The 21,317-nt window shown below is 50.4% G+C and overlaps 10 protein-coding genes across 10 annotated transcripts; 5 read left to right on the plus strand and 5 right to left on the minus strand.

The window, feature by feature from the left end:
• The first annotated feature begins 27 nt into the window (after positions 1-27).
• BDV59DRAFT_173997 (uncharacterized protein) lies at positions 28-1,173 on the plus strand. Its single transcript, XM_073688994.1, has 2 exons — positions 28-208; positions 296-1,173. The coding sequence occupies exons 1-2, from the start codon at positions 61-63 to the stop codon at positions 748-750; spliced, it is 603 nt and encodes a 200-aa protein (XP_073550233.1). The 5' UTR covers positions 28-60; the 3' UTR covers positions 751-1,173.
• A 635-nt stretch (positions 1,174-1,808) lies between these two features.
• BDV59DRAFT_200116 (putative serine/threonine protein kinase) lies at positions 1,809-2,892 on the plus strand (the record flags this gene model as incomplete). The annotated part of the gene is made up of 2 exons (XM_073693505.1): positions 1,809-2,502; positions 2,558-2,892. The coding sequence occupies 2 exons, from the start codon at positions 1,809-1,811 to the stop codon at positions 2,890-2,892; spliced, it is 1,029 nt and encodes a 342-aa protein (XP_073550234.1).
• A 698-nt stretch (positions 2,893-3,590) lies between these two features.
• Positions 3,591-4,326, plus strand: BDV59DRAFT_200117 (uncharacterized protein; the record flags this gene model as incomplete). Its single annotated transcript, XM_073693506.1, has 2 exons — positions 3,591-3,780; positions 3,839-4,326. The coding sequence occupies 2 exons, from the start codon at positions 3,591-3,593 to the stop codon at positions 4,324-4,326; spliced, it is 678 nt and encodes a 225-aa protein (XP_073550235.1).
• Positions 4,327-4,618: 292 nt separating this feature from the next.
• Positions 4,619-5,870, plus strand: BDV59DRAFT_155814 (uncharacterized protein). The gene is made up of 2 exons (XM_073687432.1): positions 4,619-5,614; positions 5,663-5,870. The coding sequence occupies exons 1-2, from the start codon at positions 4,725-4,727 to the stop codon at positions 5,727-5,729; spliced, it is 957 nt and encodes a 318-aa protein (XP_073550236.1). The 5' UTR covers positions 4,619-4,724; the 3' UTR covers positions 5,730-5,870.
• Positions 5,871-5,968: 98 nt separating this feature from the next.
• Positions 5,969-7,736, minus strand: BDV59DRAFT_191902 (MFS transporter; the record flags this gene model as incomplete). Its single annotated transcript, XM_073691965.1, has 5 exons — positions 5,969-6,291; positions 6,363-6,971; positions 7,024-7,436; positions 7,482-7,543; positions 7,593-7,736. The coding sequence occupies 5 exons, from the start codon at positions 7,734-7,736 to the stop codon at positions 5,969-5,971; spliced, it is 1,551 nt and encodes a 516-aa protein (XP_073550237.1).
• A 471-nt stretch (positions 7,737-8,207) lies between these two features.
• Positions 8,208-9,923, minus strand: BDV59DRAFT_191903 (cytochrome P450; the record flags this gene model as incomplete). Its single annotated transcript, XM_073691966.1, has 5 exons — positions 8,208-8,382; positions 8,432-8,598; positions 8,653-8,763; positions 8,825-9,672; positions 9,719-9,923. The coding sequence occupies 5 exons, from the start codon at positions 9,921-9,923 to the stop codon at positions 8,208-8,210; spliced, it is 1,506 nt and encodes a 501-aa protein (XP_073550238.1).
• Positions 9,924-10,954: 1,031 nt separating this feature from the next.
• BDV59DRAFT_191904 (NAD(P)-dependent alcohol dehydrogenase) lies at positions 10,955-12,209 on the minus strand (the record flags this gene model as incomplete). The annotated part of the gene is made up of 2 exons (XM_073691967.1): positions 10,955-11,904; positions 11,999-12,209. The coding sequence occupies 2 exons, from the start codon at positions 12,207-12,209 to the stop codon at positions 10,955-10,957; spliced, it is 1,161 nt and encodes a 386-aa protein (XP_073550239.1).
• A 211-nt stretch (positions 12,210-12,420) lies between these two features.
• On the minus strand, positions 12,421-14,912 carry BDV59DRAFT_155820 (putative AMP-binding enzyme). The gene is made up of 7 exons (XM_073687433.1): positions 14,534-14,912; positions 14,396-14,466; positions 14,198-14,345; positions 14,107-14,142; positions 13,010-14,056; positions 12,660-12,939; positions 12,421-12,608 (listed from the first exon to the last, which is right to left on the minus strand). The coding sequence occupies exons 1-7, from the start codon at positions 14,669-14,671 to the stop codon at positions 12,478-12,480; spliced, it is 1,851 nt and encodes a 616-aa protein (XP_073550240.1). The 5' UTR covers positions 14,672-14,912; the 3' UTR covers positions 12,421-12,477.
• Positions 14,913-18,283: 3,371 nt separating this feature from the next.
• Positions 18,284-18,995, minus strand: BDV59DRAFT_174003 (uncharacterized protein). Its single transcript, XM_073688995.1, has one exon. The coding sequence runs from the start codon at positions 18,750-18,752 to the stop codon at positions 18,495-18,497; it is 258 nt and encodes an 85-aa protein (XP_073550241.1). The 5' UTR covers positions 18,753-18,995; the 3' UTR covers positions 18,284-18,494.
• A 184-nt stretch (positions 18,996-19,179) lies between these two features.
• BDV59DRAFT_155827 (uncharacterized protein) lies at positions 19,180-21,308 on the plus strand. The gene is made up of 2 exons (XM_073687434.1): positions 19,180-20,293; positions 20,343-21,308. The coding sequence occupies exons 1-2, from the start codon at positions 19,484-19,486 to the stop codon at positions 21,066-21,068; spliced, it is 1,536 nt and encodes a 511-aa protein (XP_073550242.1). The 5' UTR covers positions 19,180-19,483; the 3' UTR covers positions 21,069-21,308.
• The last annotated feature ends 9 nt before the right edge of the window (positions 21,309-21,317 follow it).

Here is a 21,317-nt window from a genome sequence, read left to right on the forward strand (position 1 = left end):
ACATCACAACTTCCAAGGTCGTGCAAGTATTCTTCCCAGCACTTCCACATCATCACAGCCATGCCTCGATTTCCAATGGGTACCGGAGTCGACACCGACTTAGGCGGCATAGAGCCTTCATCGCCCTCCATCCAGATGAAAAGGAATCGGCGGAAGCGATATCTGGACATACATCCAGAGTACTTTTCCGCTGAGCTCGAGCTAGCCGGTCCGCTTGCGCTATTCTTATCGACTGATCGCATCGCTCGTTCAGTCGATGATGCATGTAGTTAATGCTAATCTTCCAGATTTACAGACCCGCTGCTCTACGATCGCCTTATTCGCCGTTTCCAAACCCCGGCTGAGAGAGAAGCCGAGGGGCGTGCAAAAGGATTCTCTGGTGTGCTTCAGGCCGACATTAATCGCTCCGAAGCCAAGCTTGATGCCCTCGCGCACCCTGACCCGCACTCAATGTTCAGCTATACCCGAGGCCCCAACGGGGAGATCCTCGCGGAGGACAGGGACGAGATTCCCACTAGTAAGGAAGAGGGGGAAAAGCTCTGGCGATGGGAGATGACACTCCGTTTCCTAAGGGGAGAAGACACAGACTTCAATTACTCGGCGGTTGATGAGAATGACGAATACGACGACTGGAACGAAGAGCAAGAAAGGTACTTTGATGACGAAGAGCCTGAGTGGGTTGTTGAGGGCACGAATAACGGTGACGTTGCGTCGCAGCTCCAGGGCGAGACCGGCATTCAGGACTTCTAGTGGATCATTTCTTTGCTTGTGGAAAACGATCCTCGGGTTGCTTGTCCGTCTTGCACTGCCAGCTAAGAGATGATTATCGGTCCTTCGGATGACCAAAATAGCTATATCTGGCGCTCTCCACGGGGAAAGTGTGCTATGGAACTCAAGGCTTGTTTGAGTTTGCTGCTCTTTTCGGAGTGCATCGTTATGACGAGACTTGTTGGTGACTCATGTTCTACTGCCTACCAGGGGGAGACGCTTGAAACAGACGCTCCCATGGGCTTAACTGATCCCCTGTCACGCGCGTGACAGGAATTGATGGCTTCAATCGTTCATCATTCGCAGTGCCTGAAACGTCAGACTATGTAATTTTTAGTTAATTACCTCTTTGGGGCATCAAGGCATATACTACCCCCATAACAGGCAACTTAGCACCCTAAACAGAACATGATATTCTCCCTATAGCTCACGTAGTGCTATTGTTAGCCAGTCCCTATCAAAAAGAGCGTGTAGTCACTCGAACTATACTCTTTATCCACGGTTTCATTCTCACGCTTCTACTCTACATGGCTTTGGCATCTGTAGTACGTCCTACAAAAGATCACCAAATAAACAACTCTTACACTCAACCGAGCGTTAGACGGCCCATTGACGTATTGCTGACGGTGTCAGACGAAAATTCACATTATCCAACACGATTCTGGATATTTTTAGAAACTCCCACTGGATTACAGGTGTACTATATCTTATCTTCACATACTTCCGCCTATACCACGGTCAACATGGCAGGTACCTGGACAAACGACGATGAACCATGGATGTCCGCCAGAAGGCAGCTGAAGCTTCACAACGACGATAACATGATGTAAAAAGTGCATTGCCTATAGCTGCCTACTTTATAGTATAAATACAGGCTTCTGTCCCGATGTCTCTTCACCACACACACTTCATCACTTTCGTTCTCCGCCTCTCCACATCATCACTCGTTCCACTCTATTTAACATCCACTAGTTATACGTCTCTTCTTATAGACGCCGCGCCCACAATTAACTATAAATCCATTCGTTTATTCTAACATCATGAGACTCCAGTGTCCCGTGAAGCCCTCTGGTGGTGTACGGCTACGCTTGAAGCTCTCCAGGAAAAGCCACATACGCCGCCGATATACAAAGCTCGACAAAGAGTATGTGAGTGCCAGCGCTCCAAATAAGAGGGGCGATACAGTTGGGACTGGTGGAACGGCCACCGTCCGAGTCATGTACCGGAAGGGCCATCCGGAAAAGGGCCGCTTCGCTGTAAAGGTGTTCGATCGGTTTCCTGATGAAATGAGGACCGACTATGAGGACCGGGTCTGGGAGGAGGTCAAGATGGCCAACTGCCTAGACCACGAGAATCTACTACGGACTTTCGGTGTCCGTAGGATTAGGGACACCCTGTGCTGCATTATGGAATATTGCAGCGCCGGGGACTTCTTCGATTACATAGAGAGTCGTCCCCAAATTGACAACACGCGGCCCCTTTTGAGGCAGCTCCTCCTCGGTGTGAAGCACATGCATGACCGGGGCATCGCCCACCGGGATATCAAGCCGGAGAACACCCTCCTGGCCAGCCAGCAGTGCCTTAAACTCTGCGATTTCGGGACTGCGATCGCCTTCCGTGAGAAGATCACGGCAGTCACTTCCAACGCAGGGAGTGGCAATATTTACGACAAGGCGTCCGCGGGGGTGGGCACGAAGGAGTACCAGCCTCCAGAGGTTGCCGCAAAGGACAACCGTAAGTGTTCCAAGTACTTCTGGGTCATATGGAATACAATACTAACAATTAATAGGGTGCTATGATCCCATAAAGTGGGATGTATGGTCTCTTGGGTTGACCTTCTTCAACGCGGTCACGGCATCCCACCCTTGGGAGCGAGCCAACGCCGGGGACCAACGCTACGTCTTGTACTTGCAAGCCTGGGACACCTTCCTATCTGATAATAAAGATAGGAGCGTCACGGAGACGGAGTACCCCTACTGTGTAGTTGAGGGTTTTCTCAGGCTTGAAGACTCGGCCCTGCGGACGCTCATCTTGCGGATGCTCCATCCCGACCCTGCCAAACGCATCACCGTCAACGATGCCTTGAACGATCCCTGGTTCCAGGATATCAACTCCTGTGCGTAGATAGCATTCTACGCTTAGCCATGGGGATAAGGTTGTGGATGTGGTAGAGTCTGAAGCATGGCCATAGGACACCGGATATGTTGTCAAATGGCAGTTTGATGGAAGGACGGGGGCTTGGAAATTTTCATTGATATCTGGACACTTTTTTATAATATGTTTGTATTGTGATACCCACTGACCGTTATGTGTTGGATAACAACGACTGGCCTTTGTCCAGCTGAGGTTTTGGTGGAGCGGCATTGGCAGTCATGTATACATTTGATTGATGTGACTTCGATATGAAACTCTGCAGCTGGTTCCGCAGATGATATTGTTTTAGCAGAGGTGTTGTATATTAGCAAAGGGCATGAATACAACAAATTATCATATCCCCATACTATAACCACGAAGAACACCTGAACGCTTTGTAAACCAACTAGCTGCCCTGACCTAAACAGCAATCCTATGAGAAATTGTAGAAAGTTATTAAGGTTCCCCACTACAATCAGAGGCCCCTCGGTAGACGGTTCCTCGGTCCGCTCCACGCTTAGGCAGGAGTTCTCTCCATTAATGCTGATATTAACCCCGCATACTCGATCACCCCAGGCGATCTAAGTTGCTTGGACATACATAAGCATAGCGGAATACCACAATTATGATCCGAATTAAAACAATAACGTACCTTACTCTATTTGAACAACAAGAAGTAACCAAACAATATGTCGTCGACTTTACCTACACAAATGATCATCTTCCCGGTCAAGCCGGACGCCACGATCGAGAACCCATCGACGAAAGACGGGCAGATCTGGTCTCAGGCGCTGGATATCCTAGAGGGATGGAATGGATTCCGTCGACTCTACTGGGGTAGACATGTTGAGGAACCGGAGAAGACCCAGATCCATATTGGTTTGTTCTGGGACCCGTACCATTTGTTTATGCCAGGGCACTGATGACAAGGCCTTAGTGAGGGACTCTATGCATCAGCATTTTACCTTTCTCTCGTCCGCGCAATGGACCAGCCTAGGCAAGGTGATTGCCCCCATCTGTTCTAGCAGCCCTGAATCTTTCGTTGTGCGACATGCCCACATCGAGAACTTCACTCCCAACCCTGCCGCCCTTGGGAAGGGTGCTCCGTTTACTGGGACAGCGATCTACCTAACCTCTACTCCGAAGGACTGGGAAAAGGCTTGGACCTTATGGACCACCATTGTTTCTCGGGTCGAGGGCTGTATGGGCGTTACAGGCGGTTGGATGGTTGAGCCTGTCGAAGGGTACGAGACATGCTACTCTGTTTGGGTTGGATGGGAGAGTCTGGAGGTGCACGACAAGTATCACCACGACAAGGATTTTTGGAAGAAGCGAATCGTACTACAGTTGCACAATGATGGGTGGAGAGAGTACGGGCATGTCTCATTCAAGCATTCGAGAACTCGGCCGGAGGCGAACCTGTAAGCCACATTGCAGTTCTCTTGCTTCGATTAGTATCCGGAAGAAACGCAAGATGTATATACAGCCGTATATTATCCACCATTCTCACTATTATCGGGGACCGCAGTCTCCATTGGAAAAGGTAGACTAAATAATCACTCTTATATGAAATTGGCGGCATGGAACGGTGCCTAAGAGCAATGGCGTCACGACCACTATCTGGAGGATATGCGGCTTTAGCGTTGAATAAAAGAGACATAAGGACGATCACAAATGATCGCCAAGCTATGTGGCGGAGCAACCTAGCCTGGTGCCTGTGGATAGCACCTATCTGGAAAACATATATTAAGAACGCTAACAGCGAAGCTATCCATTTTGACTAATTCTATGTTTACACCCAGTTGTGTCATTACCTACACATAATGGCCCGGACCTCGCAAACGGCCCGTAAACCCCATCGTCCTCGACCGCCCCGTAAACAAACACACCAGTTCAACGACCACGCAGGGAACGAATATACGGTCGTGGATCCATTTGCCTCGGGGATCTCACCGCCCCACGTTATTACGAAACTGAGCATCCACCTATATTCGCTCGAGCCCTTACTTCCAAATGCGGAGGTCATTGGCCGCGAGCTCCTGTACTCCAGCGACATTGTTGACTGGGGAAATGCCCGGAATTGGTGGCCCCGTGTGGATGTGTATGCTCCATTGGAGAGTATCGAGGCATGCATTGAGCATCATCGTCGCGAGAAGGCATATCGCAAGGAAGCCAAGGAGGAGATGCATCGCGCTGTTGCCGCTGGTGCACCGAGCGAAGAAGAAGGCCAGGCGGCAGTAGCCAAGTTGCGAGGGAAAGAGCCGCTGCCGCATATTGTGCCAACGTGGTGCCCTCGAAATGGCGTTCCGCTTTTAAGATACCTGGCGCATTCGAGTTATCGGAGTTTTGTCCTGGTTGTCCCGCGGGGCTCCTCGACCTGGGACGACATCAAGGAGAGGGGCTTGTGGATGGTTGAATTCGATCGAAATATGCCCCGCGCACATGAGATAAAAGAGGAGCTGATTTATGAGGACGTGGAGGCTCTTACCGAGAATGATAAAAAACCCGTGGCTGTGGACAATGCTCCTCGGGGTCCGCCAGTTAATATAGAGCGTCTGTGGGTCGATAGCAGACATGCTGAACCTGACTCTGTCACAACTTTGGAACAAAAGTGGATGGAGTACGTTCTTGCTCTGTGGGATTGCACTTATCGTCCTGTAGAGTGCGAAGGATGTGAAGATGATTTGCTGGAGCATGACTGTGAGGTTGAGATGTAAGTATTGATCTCCTCCACCTGCTGCCTTAACTGACGTTCTCCTAGGTCGGAGCACTTTTTCAATGAGGATGGGAATTGTGTTGAGTGTTCAAAAATTCCCGGCAATCTCTAGCAGATGGAGTAAATTGTGACTGATGGACGGAACCATTATGCCAACGGAGGGTCAGAAAGCTGAGAGTGAAGAACAATGTCACCAATGTGAAGATACAGAAATTGCATGTAATCTCCAATTAAACCATGAGTAAAACCGCGCAACTGGATAAAAGTCATATATGTCAAAATTGGGAACATCATCTTTCATAGCCGCCCAAGCCACGTAACCGGGCCTGTGCTGGTCTTGTTTTGGACCGTCTACGAGGCCCGCCTTCCGTAAGGCTCAAAGGGAAGCAGGACAGCACACAACGCTATTCCTCCATACAATGCTGCGCATACGAACACTGGTGTAGACGTGGTGGTATCTGCTTCTGTCGCGATAACTGCAGCCATGATGCCCATCAGTCGGCGCAGTGCAACACAGATCCCATTCCCTGTTGCCCGATGTGCAGAAGGAAGTACCTCCACCGTATACCCGTACAAGCAGGCCGAATAAATTTGGAGGGTGAAGGCAATAACACAGGGATAAGCGACATTTTGTGCCTGTGAGGATACCTGCGAGTAGGCGAATAAAAAGGCCACTATACTTGTCAGAGACATCACGTTCATATCAAGGCTTAGACTCGCAAGTGAGAGCTGGCAGACCACATACTGGTGATCAATCCACCGATAGCCATGGTATACCGACGGCCAAAGAAGCGACAACTGGCCATGTAGCCACTTACGATCGGTCCAAAAATACTGCACACCTGAGCAAGGGCGTAGTTCCGCCATGTTTCATATGTGCTGGTGACTCCGAACTGTAGCCCCCGACTTGCCAAATACAACGGGAGGAAGACGTTGAATAGAGGGTAAGCCAGGCCAACCATCAGCCCTGACAGCCACAGAAGGATCATCAGTCTCACTAGCCGTCTCGAAGCAAAAAGACCACGGAGGTGTATAGCGAGCTCCCCAATACTGAATCTTGATCGCGAATGTACTGATGTAATCATTCCGCACCTCATTAGTTCGGAGGCATCGACTGGACACGAGCGGTTATACTGTGTGGCCAGGCGATGGAGATGCTCGGAAAGTTCTGCATCCTTACCCTGCCCTAATAGGAACTTTGGAGTCTCCTTTAATCGAATAATCGTCACACGACCAATACTGAGCACAAGTATCATAGCGCCCATAGTGTACATCAGGTACCGCCAACCGCTGTTGTTGGAAGTTGTGCACGGCGTATATGGCGGTTTGGTCGGATCAGCGCAGCTGTAGTTTGCTGCGATTGTTAGTCTATTTGCCCATAGCATCAAGATAAGGACGCTGGTTACGCATAAATCCCCAAGCGACTAGCCCTGCGATTGTACAGCCAACCCCCCACCACGCAGCTAAACAGGTCAGTAACCACTGCTTTCGTGAGGGGAGATACTCGAGGAGCACAGTAGTGTCGAGGATGAGATTTCCACCCGCACCAAATGCAGATACCGCAATGAATAACCCCAAGGCCTCCCATGTGGGAGAGGCCCCCGCAACGATGGTGAACACCGAGCACAGAAAGAGGCTGATGTTGAAAGCAATTCTGCGGCCGATAATGTCAGCACTGATTCCCCAGAACAGGGCGCCCACGAGCATCCCGGTATACAGGGCAATAGTGAGCCCTTTAGGATATGATGGGAGGAATTCATATGCAGCTTGGGTTGCGATAATCCCCTGGAGAGAGACCTGCAGTGCATCGACGCCGTATCTAACGACTTTAGTAGTTGACGTATATAGTAAGGAGGAAACCTACCCCATCCCACTCAGGAAAAATAGCTTCCAGTGATAAGGCGTCCATCCGATATGATCCAAAGCCTGTAACCATCTGAGCGTACGATCTGGAGCCCGGTAGCGCTAGACATACATTATTGACCAGATGCATCTTCCTGTTCAAAACGGGGTCTGTGGCTAAATCACCGAGAATGTCTTCATCACTGTATGAATCTGTGTTTATGGAAGCGCTAGCCTGGGTTCTAGCACTCTCTTCGTCAGGGACGCTAAGTTTCATATTGTGGGTTGTCTGTTATTCCAAGGATTTTGGAAAGAGACTTGAGATAGAATAGTCATTTGGCTGAGGAGGGACGACATATGCACACCGAAAACTCATCGATCCGTAGCGAAGACTCGCTTTGACCAGGGCCTGCCACTTTCCCCTCTGCCGATCCTCTGCAGTTCCCTCTAGCTTGGGGTAATGATTGGGCATCTGATCAACGGCAGCTACCCTGGCGTGAAGACAATCATTCTGAGACTGCGATTCGGGAGTCCCACCATCTCAAGTAGAACCATTTCCTAGAGAGCATCCGGGCCCAAGTGGGCGTTTGCAGGCAGCCTAATAATTTATGCAGTTGTAGCAGTATATGGTATAATATCTCATTTCAGGCACACTGCTCGTTGTGACATCCTTAATGGAGGAAAATATCGTAAAAGCAGAAAATCAATCGACGCCCTGATGTATAGTGGAAGAAAAGATATATAGTCATCACTCAGAAACAACATTACTAACGAGGCCATGCACCTCAAGGGCATCAGAGTCAGGCAATCCAATCATCATATCCCGTGTGATACGAATACTCTCCTCGGTCGTGTTGTGAATTTGCAGATCAAAACCACGGACCAACGCAGCGAACATCTGATACAATTCGGAGTATGCGAGACTGTCCTAGAAATTAGCCTAGTGCAGCAACCACGTACCTAGAAACTTACTTGAGTCCCAAGCAGATGCGGGGACCTTTTGTGAAAGGAACCAGGAACTTCGTGAGTCGCTCACCACGGTTCGCCGCTTCAATCCACCGGTCCGGGTCGAACTTGTGAGGATGAGGGAAAACGGTTGGGTCGGTGTGGACAAAATAAATCGACTGGCTTACGGGGGTCTATTATCGCCGTTAGCATGGTACAACTGAAGGAACATGTATGGAAGAATTTACCCCTGGAGGGATGTCATAATTGCCGTATCTCAGGACCGCTGTCGGCGCAATACGTGGCAGTCGTATCGTCACGCTATGCGCCATCCGAAGGGACTCGTTGACCACCGCTGTCTACATATCCATTCCAGTTAGCCATCGCTTTAAAACGCGTTGATGCAGGTAGGAAGCTCACGAGATAAGGTAACTTCTCCAATTCGGGCAAAGCAACTTGGCTCGTCGGCTCTAGCATAACCTGTCTAAGCTCATCTCGCAACTTCTGTAACATAGCTGGGTTTCGATAGAGATAGAAGGTACCAACCGTTAGGACTCGGGCTGTCGTCTCCGTCCCAGCACCGAGCACTACGATGGCTTCATCGCGGAGTCGCCGAGGCGTCTTCTCCTCAGCCGGTAAAGAAGGATCAACAAGGGAATCGAAGATGGTTTTTGCAGACCCAGCGCCCTTCTTCAAGTCCCCTTTCAGCGCAAGAACGGCATTTCTTTCTATCATGTCCTTCAGATTGAATAAAGCCTTTGTGCCCGGTTGCAGCCACTTGATAACTCCCGGTATAAGATCGAGGATAGTCGTGACACCCGGAACGAAACGAGTGTAATGGCACATCAGTGAGGCGCCGTTCACGGCTTCCCGAAAATCATTTTTGAGGTCTTCTGATTCCAGGATTCCTATGCTTTCACCGTAGGTGTAATGCGAGATAACGTCCGCAGTCAGAGCGGCAAAGATACCGTCTAGGGAAACGACAGTCTTGTTTTTATAAGCCCTCCTGAGAGCTACGCGCACCTTTTCGACTTTATCATGGATTATGTGCTCTAACCCGAGGACTGCGCGTTTGGAGAAGAACGGGTTTAGTGTTTCCCGACGAAGACGATGGTGGCTATGGTCGATAGTGGACACTGCTGCGAGGGGGACCGTGAAGAGCCGAACAAAATATGGGTCTTTCTCTTGTTTCTTGGAGGTATAAATCTGATCGAAGAAGTATGGATCTTTAATATGAAGCTCGCGTGGATTGATTCTGACTATGGGGCCTTTTCTTTGTTAGATTAGCGAGCGCCCTTAGAGTGCCATGCTCACCATATTTCTCGTGCATTCGCTGTATTTCCCACATGAACTGCCCGCCGAGAATTCCATCGTAGTAAAACTCATAGGCATGCGAGATGGCAGCGAGCTTAGGGCCTGGGAAGTTGCTAAGAGGGTGGAAATAAAGCCGATAAATGCTACGAAGAAAGAGCCAGCCCACAGAGAGGCCAACTCCCACCACAAAGAGCTTTATATCCATGGGAAATATTTTAAAAAAATTCAAATAAGATATGAAGATCAACGGTTGAGAGAGTGAGACAGTCCACCTGGGATTACTGTCCTACTTAAGTATTTATCCTGTGCCAGATGCACTGGCAACGCTATCTTTTGCAGGTTTGATGGTGGATCGGAACGGACCGTCGTTGGTTTCGACTCCGCAGTGATCGGATATTGCTTTGCCATTGGATCAGTACTGTACAAGTCGCTTCTGCAGATCAGACTTGTAGGCAGGATGGTCTGCCAGCCCGTCAGATACTCGGCTGTAAGCACCCTAGTTGTTAGCTTCATGCACTTCGCGGGCCGGGTGTGTGAGGGGTGCATTGGCATATAACACCATGTTGATTTATCGAGAAGCTCATATCCAATCGTACGTGGCATGGATGTCATCAAAATCTTTCGTCTCCGTGGTGGGAAATTTTCCGCATGGACTGGCTGAACGGGACGATGGTCCGCCAACTACTTATTCCTGAACCACAAAATGCCGCGTTTATCACACCTGAGCACGTTTGAACATTAATGGGCTGACTTGGTCCACATTCCTTCTGGTCCAGGTAACTAGAGTAAAACGGTGTGCAGAGGATACGAGGAGGCCGTAGAATCCAAAAGAAACATAATATAGTCCACCAGCCGTACCTATGCTCCCCAATGTTCAGATGACAGAATTGACACGACTGATATTCCCAGCTTCTACCTCACATGGAAAGGGTAATACGACCTTCTATGGGCTCATTTATCATCACATTGGTGGGGTCCTATGCACAGACTGCTAAGGTGTGGCACCCCTAGTCCATGCCGAGACAGCCTTTGCCCGAGCCATCACTGTCGATCCAGGCAGGAAATAGTGAAGGTATTGCTGAAGTGACAACATCACAGAAGGTCTAGTCTTCATTGCCGAGCAGCCTAACAGATGCTCTACCCGGTGAACATGTACGTGGTGAGATGTTTCCAACCCCAAATGCCTTCGATGTACTGATGAATAGTTCAGAATCTTAGATATACTAATATCTATCGTTACCAGAGAATAACTGGTTTAATGGTCTCACCCGACTGCATATTCGCGATAGCCCGCTCGAAATCCTCCGCTGAATAGAACTTGACTATCTTCTCCAACGGCAACGTGCCGTTTCGAACCCAATTCACCATCTTAGGAATAAACTCTTTCGGCTTGACATCTCCCTCCACAACCCCCATGAACTGCTTCCCCATCACCATGAACTCATGAATCGGAATATCCAACGTAGCCGTCGGCGGTGCCGTGCCCACCTGCAACACCTTCCCCTTACAAGCCGTCATCTTCGCTCCCTGCGCAATTAACGGCGGCACCCCCGTCGTGTCCAATGTGATGTTGGTTCCGAGCCCCTTCGTCATCGCTAGTACCGCTTCCGACACAGCCTGTATATCTGCCGTAGGGCCTACTTGCACGACATGCGTGGCACCCAGCTGCTTCGCCAGTTCCAGCCGCGAGGCATGTCTGTCAATACCGATGATCTGTGCACACCCCGCAATTCTGGCGCCCATAACCGCGCTCAATCCCACGCCCCCTAAACCAAGCACGGCAACCCGGTCGTTGGAGCTCGCCTGTGCGGCGTGAAGGATTGCCCCGCTGCCAGTTTGGATTCCACAGCCCAGTGGGGAGAGAAGCTGCAGTTCCTCTTTCGATTCGACCAGTCCGCTCACGTTGATGATTGAGTCTTCGCGGACGATCGAGCAGTTGCAGAAACTGGACTGGCCGAAGAACTTGCCATAAATATCCGGCTTCCCCGGGGTCGACTTCGCTGTACCGAACACGTGTGTGTCATCCCACGCAACTTCAAAGTTGATCCGGTTGAAGTTGAAGCAGTGCGCCGGGTGGCCCCGGCTGCAGGGCTCGCAGTTACTGCAAGCGGAAAATGATAGGATGACGGGGTCGCCGACTTGAGCTGCCGTTACACCTGGCCCGACTTCCCGAACATATCCAGCTCCTAGTCAGGATTAGCGATGATCGTCCGGGAAAAGCAATAGTCAAGCGGGATAGGCTCAGAATGGTGACGAATGGTGGTGGAGTAGATCACATACCCTCATGTCCCATAATTCTGGGATAATGGATTCCAAATCCGGATTCTGCCCCGGCGAAGTGCAGGTCCGTCTGGCATATCCCTGAGGCTACAATCTCCACCACCAGCTCCTTCTCCTGGACTGGTCGGAGGGTGATGTCCTCGAGCTTCCATCCCCCGGTCTTATATGAGCCGTATGAGATGATGCCTCGTTTAGGGGTTGGGACTGCCATTGTTTTTCGTATCTGGATTTCCGGGGTAGATATGAGGAGATGGCGGGGAAGAAATGAATTCCTCGGGGAGCGTCGGGGAGATTCAAAACATTCTTCTTGGACCTGGTTCCCCACTCCCCACTCCGACTCCGCCTGCAGTCTGCTCGGCAGTTGAGTGTTTGAAGGTCTACAGAGAGATTGTACGTGGTGCTGAAACCTGTATTTGGAGTGAATTCACGCAGCACGTCCAGTAGCGTATGTATGCATTGCCTCAATCTATGTATCCCGCCTAACTTGAGCTACTATCTCGCTCCTTTAGAAGCTGAACAGCCATCTCCTTTAGTTTGAATTTTTGGATCTTTCCGCTGGCTGTTTTTGGGAAGGCTTCATGCGGATTGAAATAAAACACGTACTTGGGGACTATGACGCCATGTCAGTTGGTTTCTAGATGAATGAACAGATCGTACTCACCCAGATGATGGCTCAACCCCTTACGGACCCATGTTCTGATAGTCTCCTCCTGGGTCACTCCTTTGTCATGTTCCTTGGGAATGACAAATGCAGCTACGACCTCGCCGTAGCGCTCATCAGGGACCCCAACCACAGACACATCAGCAACACCGGGACAAGTGAGGAGACAGTTCTCAATTTCCAGCGGATGAATATTCTCTCCGCCGCGGATGATCAGGTCCTTTATGCGACCCGTGATTGTAACATACCCGTCAGGCGACATGGAAGCTTCGTCGCCGGTCTAGTTATTCCACGATATCAGGACGACGGTCATACAACTAGAAGAAGGGTTATCACTGGGAAGAACTTACATGCATCCAGACCTTACCCTCCTCGTCTGGGAACATCACCTCGGCTGTTCTTTCCGGGTCATCCCAGTACTCTTTCATGAGCAAGTAACCGCTCACGGCCAGTTCCCCACGTACGTTGACAGGAAGGGTTTGACTCCGATCAGCCGGATCGACGACCTTGGCCACAACGTGCGGCATCAGTCTACCAACAGTGTTGATGCGCTTCTCGATGGGATCGTCGGTGGTGGTCATGGCGGAGACAGGGCTCGTTTCCGTCATACCATAGCATATAGTCAGCTCGGTAAGATTAAGGGTCTTGTGTAATTTCTTCATCAACTCTGCAGGGATGCTGCTTCCCGCGGCAATACCGGTGCGCAGGTATTGGAACCCTTCCGACGACACCTCGCCGTCCTGCAATAGGCTCAGCTCCTCCAAGAACATGGTCGGCACACCGTACAGCGCGGTGCACCGCTCCTCTTGCACGGCCGTGAGGGCCGCCTTTGCGTTGAAGGACTCTGTGGGGAACACAATTGCTGAACCATGGGTTGCTGTTGCCATGTATCCCAGGATGCATCCGAAGCAGTGGAATAGCGGCGGAGGGCAGCAGACAATGTCGTCTGGGGTGAGTCGCATTCGATCGCCGATCTGCGCACCGTTGTTAAGAATAGACCGGTGGCTCAAACAGGCAGCTTTGGGCATGGCTGTAGTTCCAGATGTGAATTGGATATTGACAATGTCGTGCGGCGAAAGACCTCGGGGTGGCAAGGCGGTCTTGTCCGCTGTCGCATCGGACGTAAGAGACAAATATGGCGTCAGGCAGTTGTACGGAGAACTATCAAAGCGACCATAGGAATTGTCGACGATAATGATATTCTGCAAGCTTGGAATGAGGGCTGATTCCAACTTTGAGGAGCCTAAATCTTGAACAAGATGCTGGAGCAGGGGTAGATTGCTCCGGGGGTCTTTCCGAGGTAGGTTTGATTCGGCGCTTATAATAAGATGGCTTGCTTGGAGGTGGCCCAATGCTGATGCAACTTGGGCCGTGTTGAATGAGGGATTGAGAGGCACCTGGAGAAGCCTTAGGATCGAATGTTGACCACGGTGGCAGGAGTGCTTACCAGTATGGCGCCTAGTTTGAAGAGCGCGTATGTTGCCTGGTACGGGCGATATTAGTAACAGCGAGAGATGAAGCTCGGTCCCTGCACGTACAATGGCGTATTCCATAGAGTTCCCCAGCATAACTCCTACACGGTCACCCGTGCGGACACCTACAGATTCCAACCCACGCGCGAGAGCGTTACTCTTGCCATCAAGTCCAGCGTACGTCACTCGATCATCCTGGTGTTTGCAAACAACACTGCAAAGTATTCAGCTTGTGTACCCCTTTACGTTGTTGGAGGATCATACGCTGTTCTGTCGCCGTACGCTCTGACTATACTATCGAAATGGTCTCCAATGGTCGACTCGAGCAATGGGGGCTATACACCCATTCACACGTCAGTCACAGCGAACATACTTCATAACAAACAATGGATTGGATCATACCTCTGATGGGCCACGTGCATAGCTCTGAGTGAGCAGTCCTCGTCGCCCGGGTATCGGCCGAAGAAAGCTTGCACAGCTGACGGCCCTAGGATGTATTCTCCAAGGACGAATAGCCACACGGCAGGTTGAAGAGAGCATTTAGATGTTTAATGACGTAGCAGAAGCATTAGTCCAAACCAGGATGAAGTCAACGAATTCTTCAGGCCTTCGATTAGCGTGCAGACCAGACCCCTTGCTTCTGGGTAGACCGGATCCGCAGCAAGTTCGTTTGGGAAGGAGGCTGATTAATGCGACAACGCTGAAGAGCCAATATCAACAAATACAAGATACTGCAGGAATACGCAAGGGGAAGAGCAGAGCTGGAGAGTGGTGAGAAGATGTTGCGACGGGCGATTTCCCCGCACGCGTGCGAGATGCGGGGTTGATGTTGATCTATTACGATCGATGGACTCGTATTATTTACAGCATACCGACTCAACTTCCGAGGCTCCCTGACATTTTTGATACGGGTCTATTTTTTTTTGCATGAGCTACTATAAGGACGGAACTAGCGGAGAGTGGAATGGCCGCATATCTAGGTCAGTTCCATGGCCGCTTCAAACCTACACATCTACCTCTACCTGGCCTCGGTAAGGACAATCTGCCTCTCCACAGAAGCACAAGCGATTCCCCCAATATACTACATCGTAGTCCACCGTAATCTCTTTGAAGAGCCCGATCCTTCGTCTAGCTTCAACTGTCACGCACCTTCGCCTCCCGATACTTCGTGGGCAGAAAACCACGTTCGGGTTACAGGAATGGTTCATAAACCGTGTCCAGTTCCAATACTGCCTTGGGGAGATCAACGCAATGTCCTCATCGGGCGCACTCTTAGCCTGTTGCATTAGCGAACAGGTATCATCACCGTTGTACTCGGTATCATGGACCTCCCCGACGTACTCGCCGAGAATGCCTCCCACCTCGAACATATCACCCCGACGCCTTTATTGAGGTATTCTACAAGCTGGAGTAGGCCACCAACGCCGTACGGGTTCGTACTACAGTCGCACAAGTCCCTGGAGCCACACAGATCGCACGTCTCGTCCCAAGGCTGCCGGATGGTCGGGTCCGCGTGCCGAAAGCCAGCCGGGTCAATGATGCAATGCGGGACATTGATCTGAGGGCATCCATTTCCTTCAGGTCGCTGTAATGAGCCATCTAGCATTCGCACAATCTGGTGTATGTGCTCATTTGAGATCCGGGGGTGAGGCGCAGAGCGTGGACGAGCACTGGGATTCCAGAATGAGTGTGCTGGATGAGAATCAAAACAGGGCATTACTTTCCAGGTGACATGCCCGACTGAATCCGTCGGACCAGGCGCATATGGCGAACGTCTTCCAGCCCAGAGTACCAACAAAAGTCTCCACTTGCTGCAGCTGTACAGGGCCTGGATTAGCCTTGCGCAGCTTACAGGCAACGACGTTATCCACGAGTGTCAGGGCTAAACTGTGTAAGCTTTCATACATTGACAGGTAGTCGGGCTGGGTAAGCTTCTCCATATGTTTCCGTATGACAAACAGCGCAAAAATGTCGTGGAATATTGCCGCTAGCACGTTCATTGCTAGTAGATAGGATGCTTCCCTTTCTCCGAGGGGAGTTTCATGACCCCCATCCGAGCTAGACATGTTGTGGGCAGAAGTAGTATGCAAGAAAGCTGTGTTTCTGTAAATTCCCAACAGGAGCACTGGTAAAGATACCCTACACGTTGTGATGGGAATTCCGGGAATTAAATATCCTCGACTGATGTTAATGCTCAAGGAGATTGTAGAATTCTGGGCGACGGATCTTTGTCGTGTTGCGCCAGAACACACTCCTTTTTGTATTAGACAGATTATAAGGAAAATCCAGCGCATAATTCTTCCATACAGACAACAAAGAAACGATGAATAGGATACCCGTCGGTCGAAACGACAATTCCCTTGTCTCCTAGAACCATTTATCGAAATAACAACCAATCTAGCTACCCAATTAAAAGTAGAAATATGGCTCCATTGGATCTACTAAAAGTTGCCAACGGACTAGTGCCGAATTTAGTGGTGATTTGATGTTGGATGTGGTGCGGCGCAGGAGCTGAGATCCGAAAAAGGAAATGGACTGGCGACGGTTCTCTACCTACGGAGTAGAGATAGACAGATGCGAGGCTGTGACATTTTTATGTATCTAAAATAGCGCCGACACTCTGGCCCCCATTCAGGGGTCAAAATAGCAAGGCTGCTGGTATAATTTGAAATGCACCTAAGCGTTGGACCAAACATGAGTATTTAAACTGATCTAGTCTCCGGGTGGAGGGGCATTTTCTCAGGTCTCTTCGCACAAGGCTATTCAAAGGCTTTTAATTCAGCGTTTCAATTTAGTGTCGAGATTCAGTTAAGGCGGCAGTCATACGATACGGGGAAATGAACTTGGCTTTCTGCATCTCGCTATCGCTTTTGGGCTTCAGCCATGCGGCAGTCTACGCGCGAAGCATAGACTTCGTCCAGAATCATCAACCAGTCCAAGTTCCCAATGCTCGCCAGCTTGTTGCTGCTGTTTCCCCTTCTAGGCTTGATACTAGAGAAGAGGTTTTCTCGATCACTTTCAATAACCAGGCGACCTTCGATTACCTACATGAGCACAGTGATGATCCTGATTTGGTGTTTACAGCTACATTGGACGTCGAGTCTCTCTGGCCAATCCTGGTTCTGGAGGACATCGACGTAATGCTTGACGATATAAGCTGTTCTGACTCCCAGGTTGGGCTGTCTTTTATATCAAGTCGTCTGCATGAGGAGCTGAAGAGGGCGGTCGAGTATTTGCCGGAATTTGTTGTCGTTACATCCCATGACGGCTGTGACGGACAAGGCGAGAGGTCTGCGCGTCGGTAAGTAGTAACCTGTCACCAAGTACTCAAACTTTAGTACTTATGACCGTTATAGGGTTACCAATGTGCAGTTCGACGACGCCGGTATGGTAACTTTCGAAGCAACAAAGAGTGACTGGGAAGAGACGTTTCACTCCACACGAGTATCGTTTTCCCGCAGGCATCGAGATGCACTTTTGCGGCGGACGTCTATAGTAGGGAGTCGGCAAAAAAGACAGGCTGGGCCGTCCACCCCAACGGCAGAAAACAGCGCTCCATCAGTTACAGTCAATTTTCCTGCGCCGAGTGTGACAACAGGGGTGGCCTCAACGGCAACAAAGTCACTTAGCGAGCATTATACTGACAGGCAGCTTTTCCCGCCGGAAATAACGGGAGCTGACATGCTTATGTGAGTGCAAGGTACTCAGAGTTATATAGAGCCATACTGACCTTAAAACCGAAAAGCCCGCAGGGAGTAACAGTTTCATGCAAGAACTGTTCACTAGAAGGCGATATCGAACTCACAATGGGCTCTTTCAACCTCACTGGGTCTGATATGACTGATATAGTTGCGTTTGCAGATCATGGTACCGTTGAAGTGCTATCAAGAGGGCTTTTCTCCCAAATAGAGCTTGATTTGGATCTTTCACTGGACGAACCTCTGGCTTCTTTGAATATGTCTCTCCCACAGATCCCTCTTACTCCGTTTGCGGTGAGTCTCAACCATGCTTCATATATAAGACTGCAATGCAAGGGTTGTCTAATAAGAAATAGATCCCAGGGGTGCTTACTTTTGGGCCGGTTATCGACCCCCAGATAACGATGAGTCTGGACCTCATTGGGGAAATCGGATTTTCGTACGGATTCAATCTGTCTGTATGTTTTCCAAGGAGCTTTAATTACTAACAAGGTGTCATCTAACGGGACTGCAGGTGCCGGATAACGCCAGAATCCAGATCAACATGGGTGAATTGTCCAATTCCTCGATAACAGGCTTGTCTGTCATGTAGCTACCCACGAAGTATACAGAAGATCACTGACGGTCTTATCCAGCGACCAAACTACCTTCCATGCTCTTCCATTTCAATCGACGTCGGCCATTACCTCCTTAGTGCTGACTGTTGCTTTTAATCCGCAGATTCTCCTGGGGGTGACTGCGGCGTCACAGATGATGACCGGAGGAATCGGAGCGTTCCTGAACCTTCCAAAATTAACTGTCAATGCTACGCAATTAACAGACGTCAACGAAAGATGTGAGCCTGTGTCTGAGCCGTCCAACGGGGATGATGACGATATCACGTCTGCTTTAGATGAGGTCTGGGACAGCCTCACGAACATCATCCCTTCGGTGGAGGTTGATATGGGGATACTGGCGGATTTCTCCGTGGAAGTAGACGCGTTATCGTACAGCGAAGGCGTTGCCCTGGAGTCTGTGTTGGCAAGCACTTCCTATCCTCTTCCCACGGCATGCCTTCAGTTTAACCCGGACAGTAAGAAATACGGCCCTCCAGAGGCGACCCCGTCGGCCACCGCGAGTGAGGCAGGATCATCATCAAACAGCAAGGACAGCGGGGGGGTAAGAGGAAGACCCACTGTGGATGGATTGTGTGTGGCATTAGGGGTGTTACTGTCGGTTGTGCTGGTGTAAAATCACGTGCAAGGGCGCAGCGGGCACCCAAACGGGCTTAGCGGGTGTGGACAGTCGGGAACCCAAAGAGGAAAAGCGTGCAGTGACCCCTTCAGAATCAGGCATACAACGACCTCCATCATCATCTTCTTCCTCCTCTCTTCCTCTCCGCGACTTCGACACCTGAATCTCTGTCCCGATCCTCCTTCGTCTTCGGCTCCTTGGTCAGAGCGTTGTACACTCTACATCCTCGTGGATGCGGATATCTGGTCTTCGTGACCCCTCAATCTTAGTGCTATCTCTTGTCCTAAAACCCTTATCCTTCCCTAATCAGGAAAAGCCTGTGCTTCCTTACTACACCATCCGCTTCATTTTCCTTCAACCCATACTTTCTTGACATCTTTAGACATCTTTCTTTGCTTAGAACTCCTATCAGTCTTTCAACATGTCTGCAGATCAATTGCTCTATCAAATGGACCATTCCAGCCAGAACGAATGGTACGACTTTGAGAACTTCTTCGAGTTCCCCTCGGGCTTCCTCGACAGTAACTCGACCTCTACTAAGGACTACGACCTGTCCTTTACCGACGTCGATGGGCTAGGTTGGGGATCTGGATCTGACCCGTATGCGCAATTATCCCATCCCGACGTGGTCAACTATGAGGACCCGTTCGGCGAATATATTGACCAGGCATGGGGCATGTCGGAGACAAATGCTGACCCCAATGACTTCCTTCAATTCCCTCAGTCACCAAAGGAAGAACTTGCGACTCCAGTGTTTAACAGTCATTCGTCTTTCGATGCTTCCAACGACGCCAGCTCTTTCTATTCCACTCTGCGACACATGGTGGAGTCCCAAGCAGCCACTGAACGCCACGGTTCGTCGCAAAAGGAGAGGCGCAGAGACGCCGCCATTGCTATTCATTTGCAACGCCTTCAGGGCCATGCGATGCCTGACCTAGAGCTCTTCCCTGAGGCCGGTGGGTTCCCATCACCACCGGAGCTGACCTCGGCGCATTGCGCTCCTTTCGAGAGCCCGGCCTCTGTCTCGCTGTCGGAATCGACCAGCAAATCAGCCACTCCACCCTCGATCGATACCACACCAGGTGGTATGGAATTGGTGCTGGATTTGAACATGAATACGCCTGCGAACCTTCCGAAGAAGCAGAAGCCTCGTTCTCGCGCCCAGAAAGAGAATTATATCAAGGTCCGGAAACACGGAGCCTGCGAGAAACATCGAAAGCAACATAAGAGGGTAAGTCAACTATTCCATGTGGATTTTGGTGCTTTTCTAACATCCCTAGTGTAATTGCCTAGAGTCAAGCGCATCTCGTCTGAATGTTAACCCGGCAACATTGGTCCCCTCTAACAAGATGGTCGGATCGTTCACAAATGCCAATCTCCAGGTCCATGCTACGACCCATAGACAATCCACATGGCCGACAACGCCAAAGCAAGCAAATGTCGCGCCCAATCTACAACCAACAAGGCCCGTCGATCTACATCACTTGGACAGGGTGGTTCATCTGGATCAACGGCACGTTCATTCCGGAACCTCCCGTGGCCAGTCTGTCGACCAGGTTCCATCACCATCGTCGACTCAAACTCCCACTCAACCCAGACGACTGCCGCTTGTTACAAGTCCATCTGCACCGGGCCAGGTGCGCACAAAGATCCGGCGTATTACACACCCCAGTGTCCCGGGAACGCATACGCATACTGTGGTTCCACGTACCGTAGAACAACATCTCAAGCCAGCCAGCGAGGGATCGTCTGTCCGGACCCAACCAACAAAATCCGACAGTGGAGCGATGCATCTTCACGCCGTCCCGGGAAAGTCTGTTGTCCCAAGCCAAGGACAACTTGTCACTTCTCTCGGGTCGGCGATCAGAAAGGCTGTTGGCACCGTGTCGACATTCTTGCAGGTATCGGCCTCGGCCACCTCCTCTGCAGGGACTCTCTTTGGCAGATTCGTCGTGTTTTCTTCTAGGCAGTATATGCTTGCTAGGAAGGGAATGGGGCTGTTCTAGCCCAACCCGACCAGGGTTTCTGTTCTTTTCCTTTCGTTGTTGCCCTGATGGTTTTCCGTTGATTTAATTTTTCTAATGCTGATTTGCCTGCCGACTTGATTCATATTTTCCGAGCTGATATCCTCGTCTGTGCATGTTCTTGTATGTAATGCGCTGGTTTAGACAAACATTCCGATTCTCGTGCCTGGAGCATTCGTCGCCTCCTCTCGTGATGATAAGCCGGAAGTAGATTGGCCGAGGGCTGTTCCA

This window comes from Aspergillus ambiguus (assembly GCF_047715705.1).
Source record: "Aspergillus ambiguus strain CBS 117.58 unplaced genomic scaffold BDV59scaffold_7, whole genome shotgun sequence".
Lineage (NCBI taxonomy): Eukaryota > Fungi > Ascomycota > Eurotiomycetes > Eurotiales > Aspergillaceae > Aspergillus > Aspergillus ambiguus.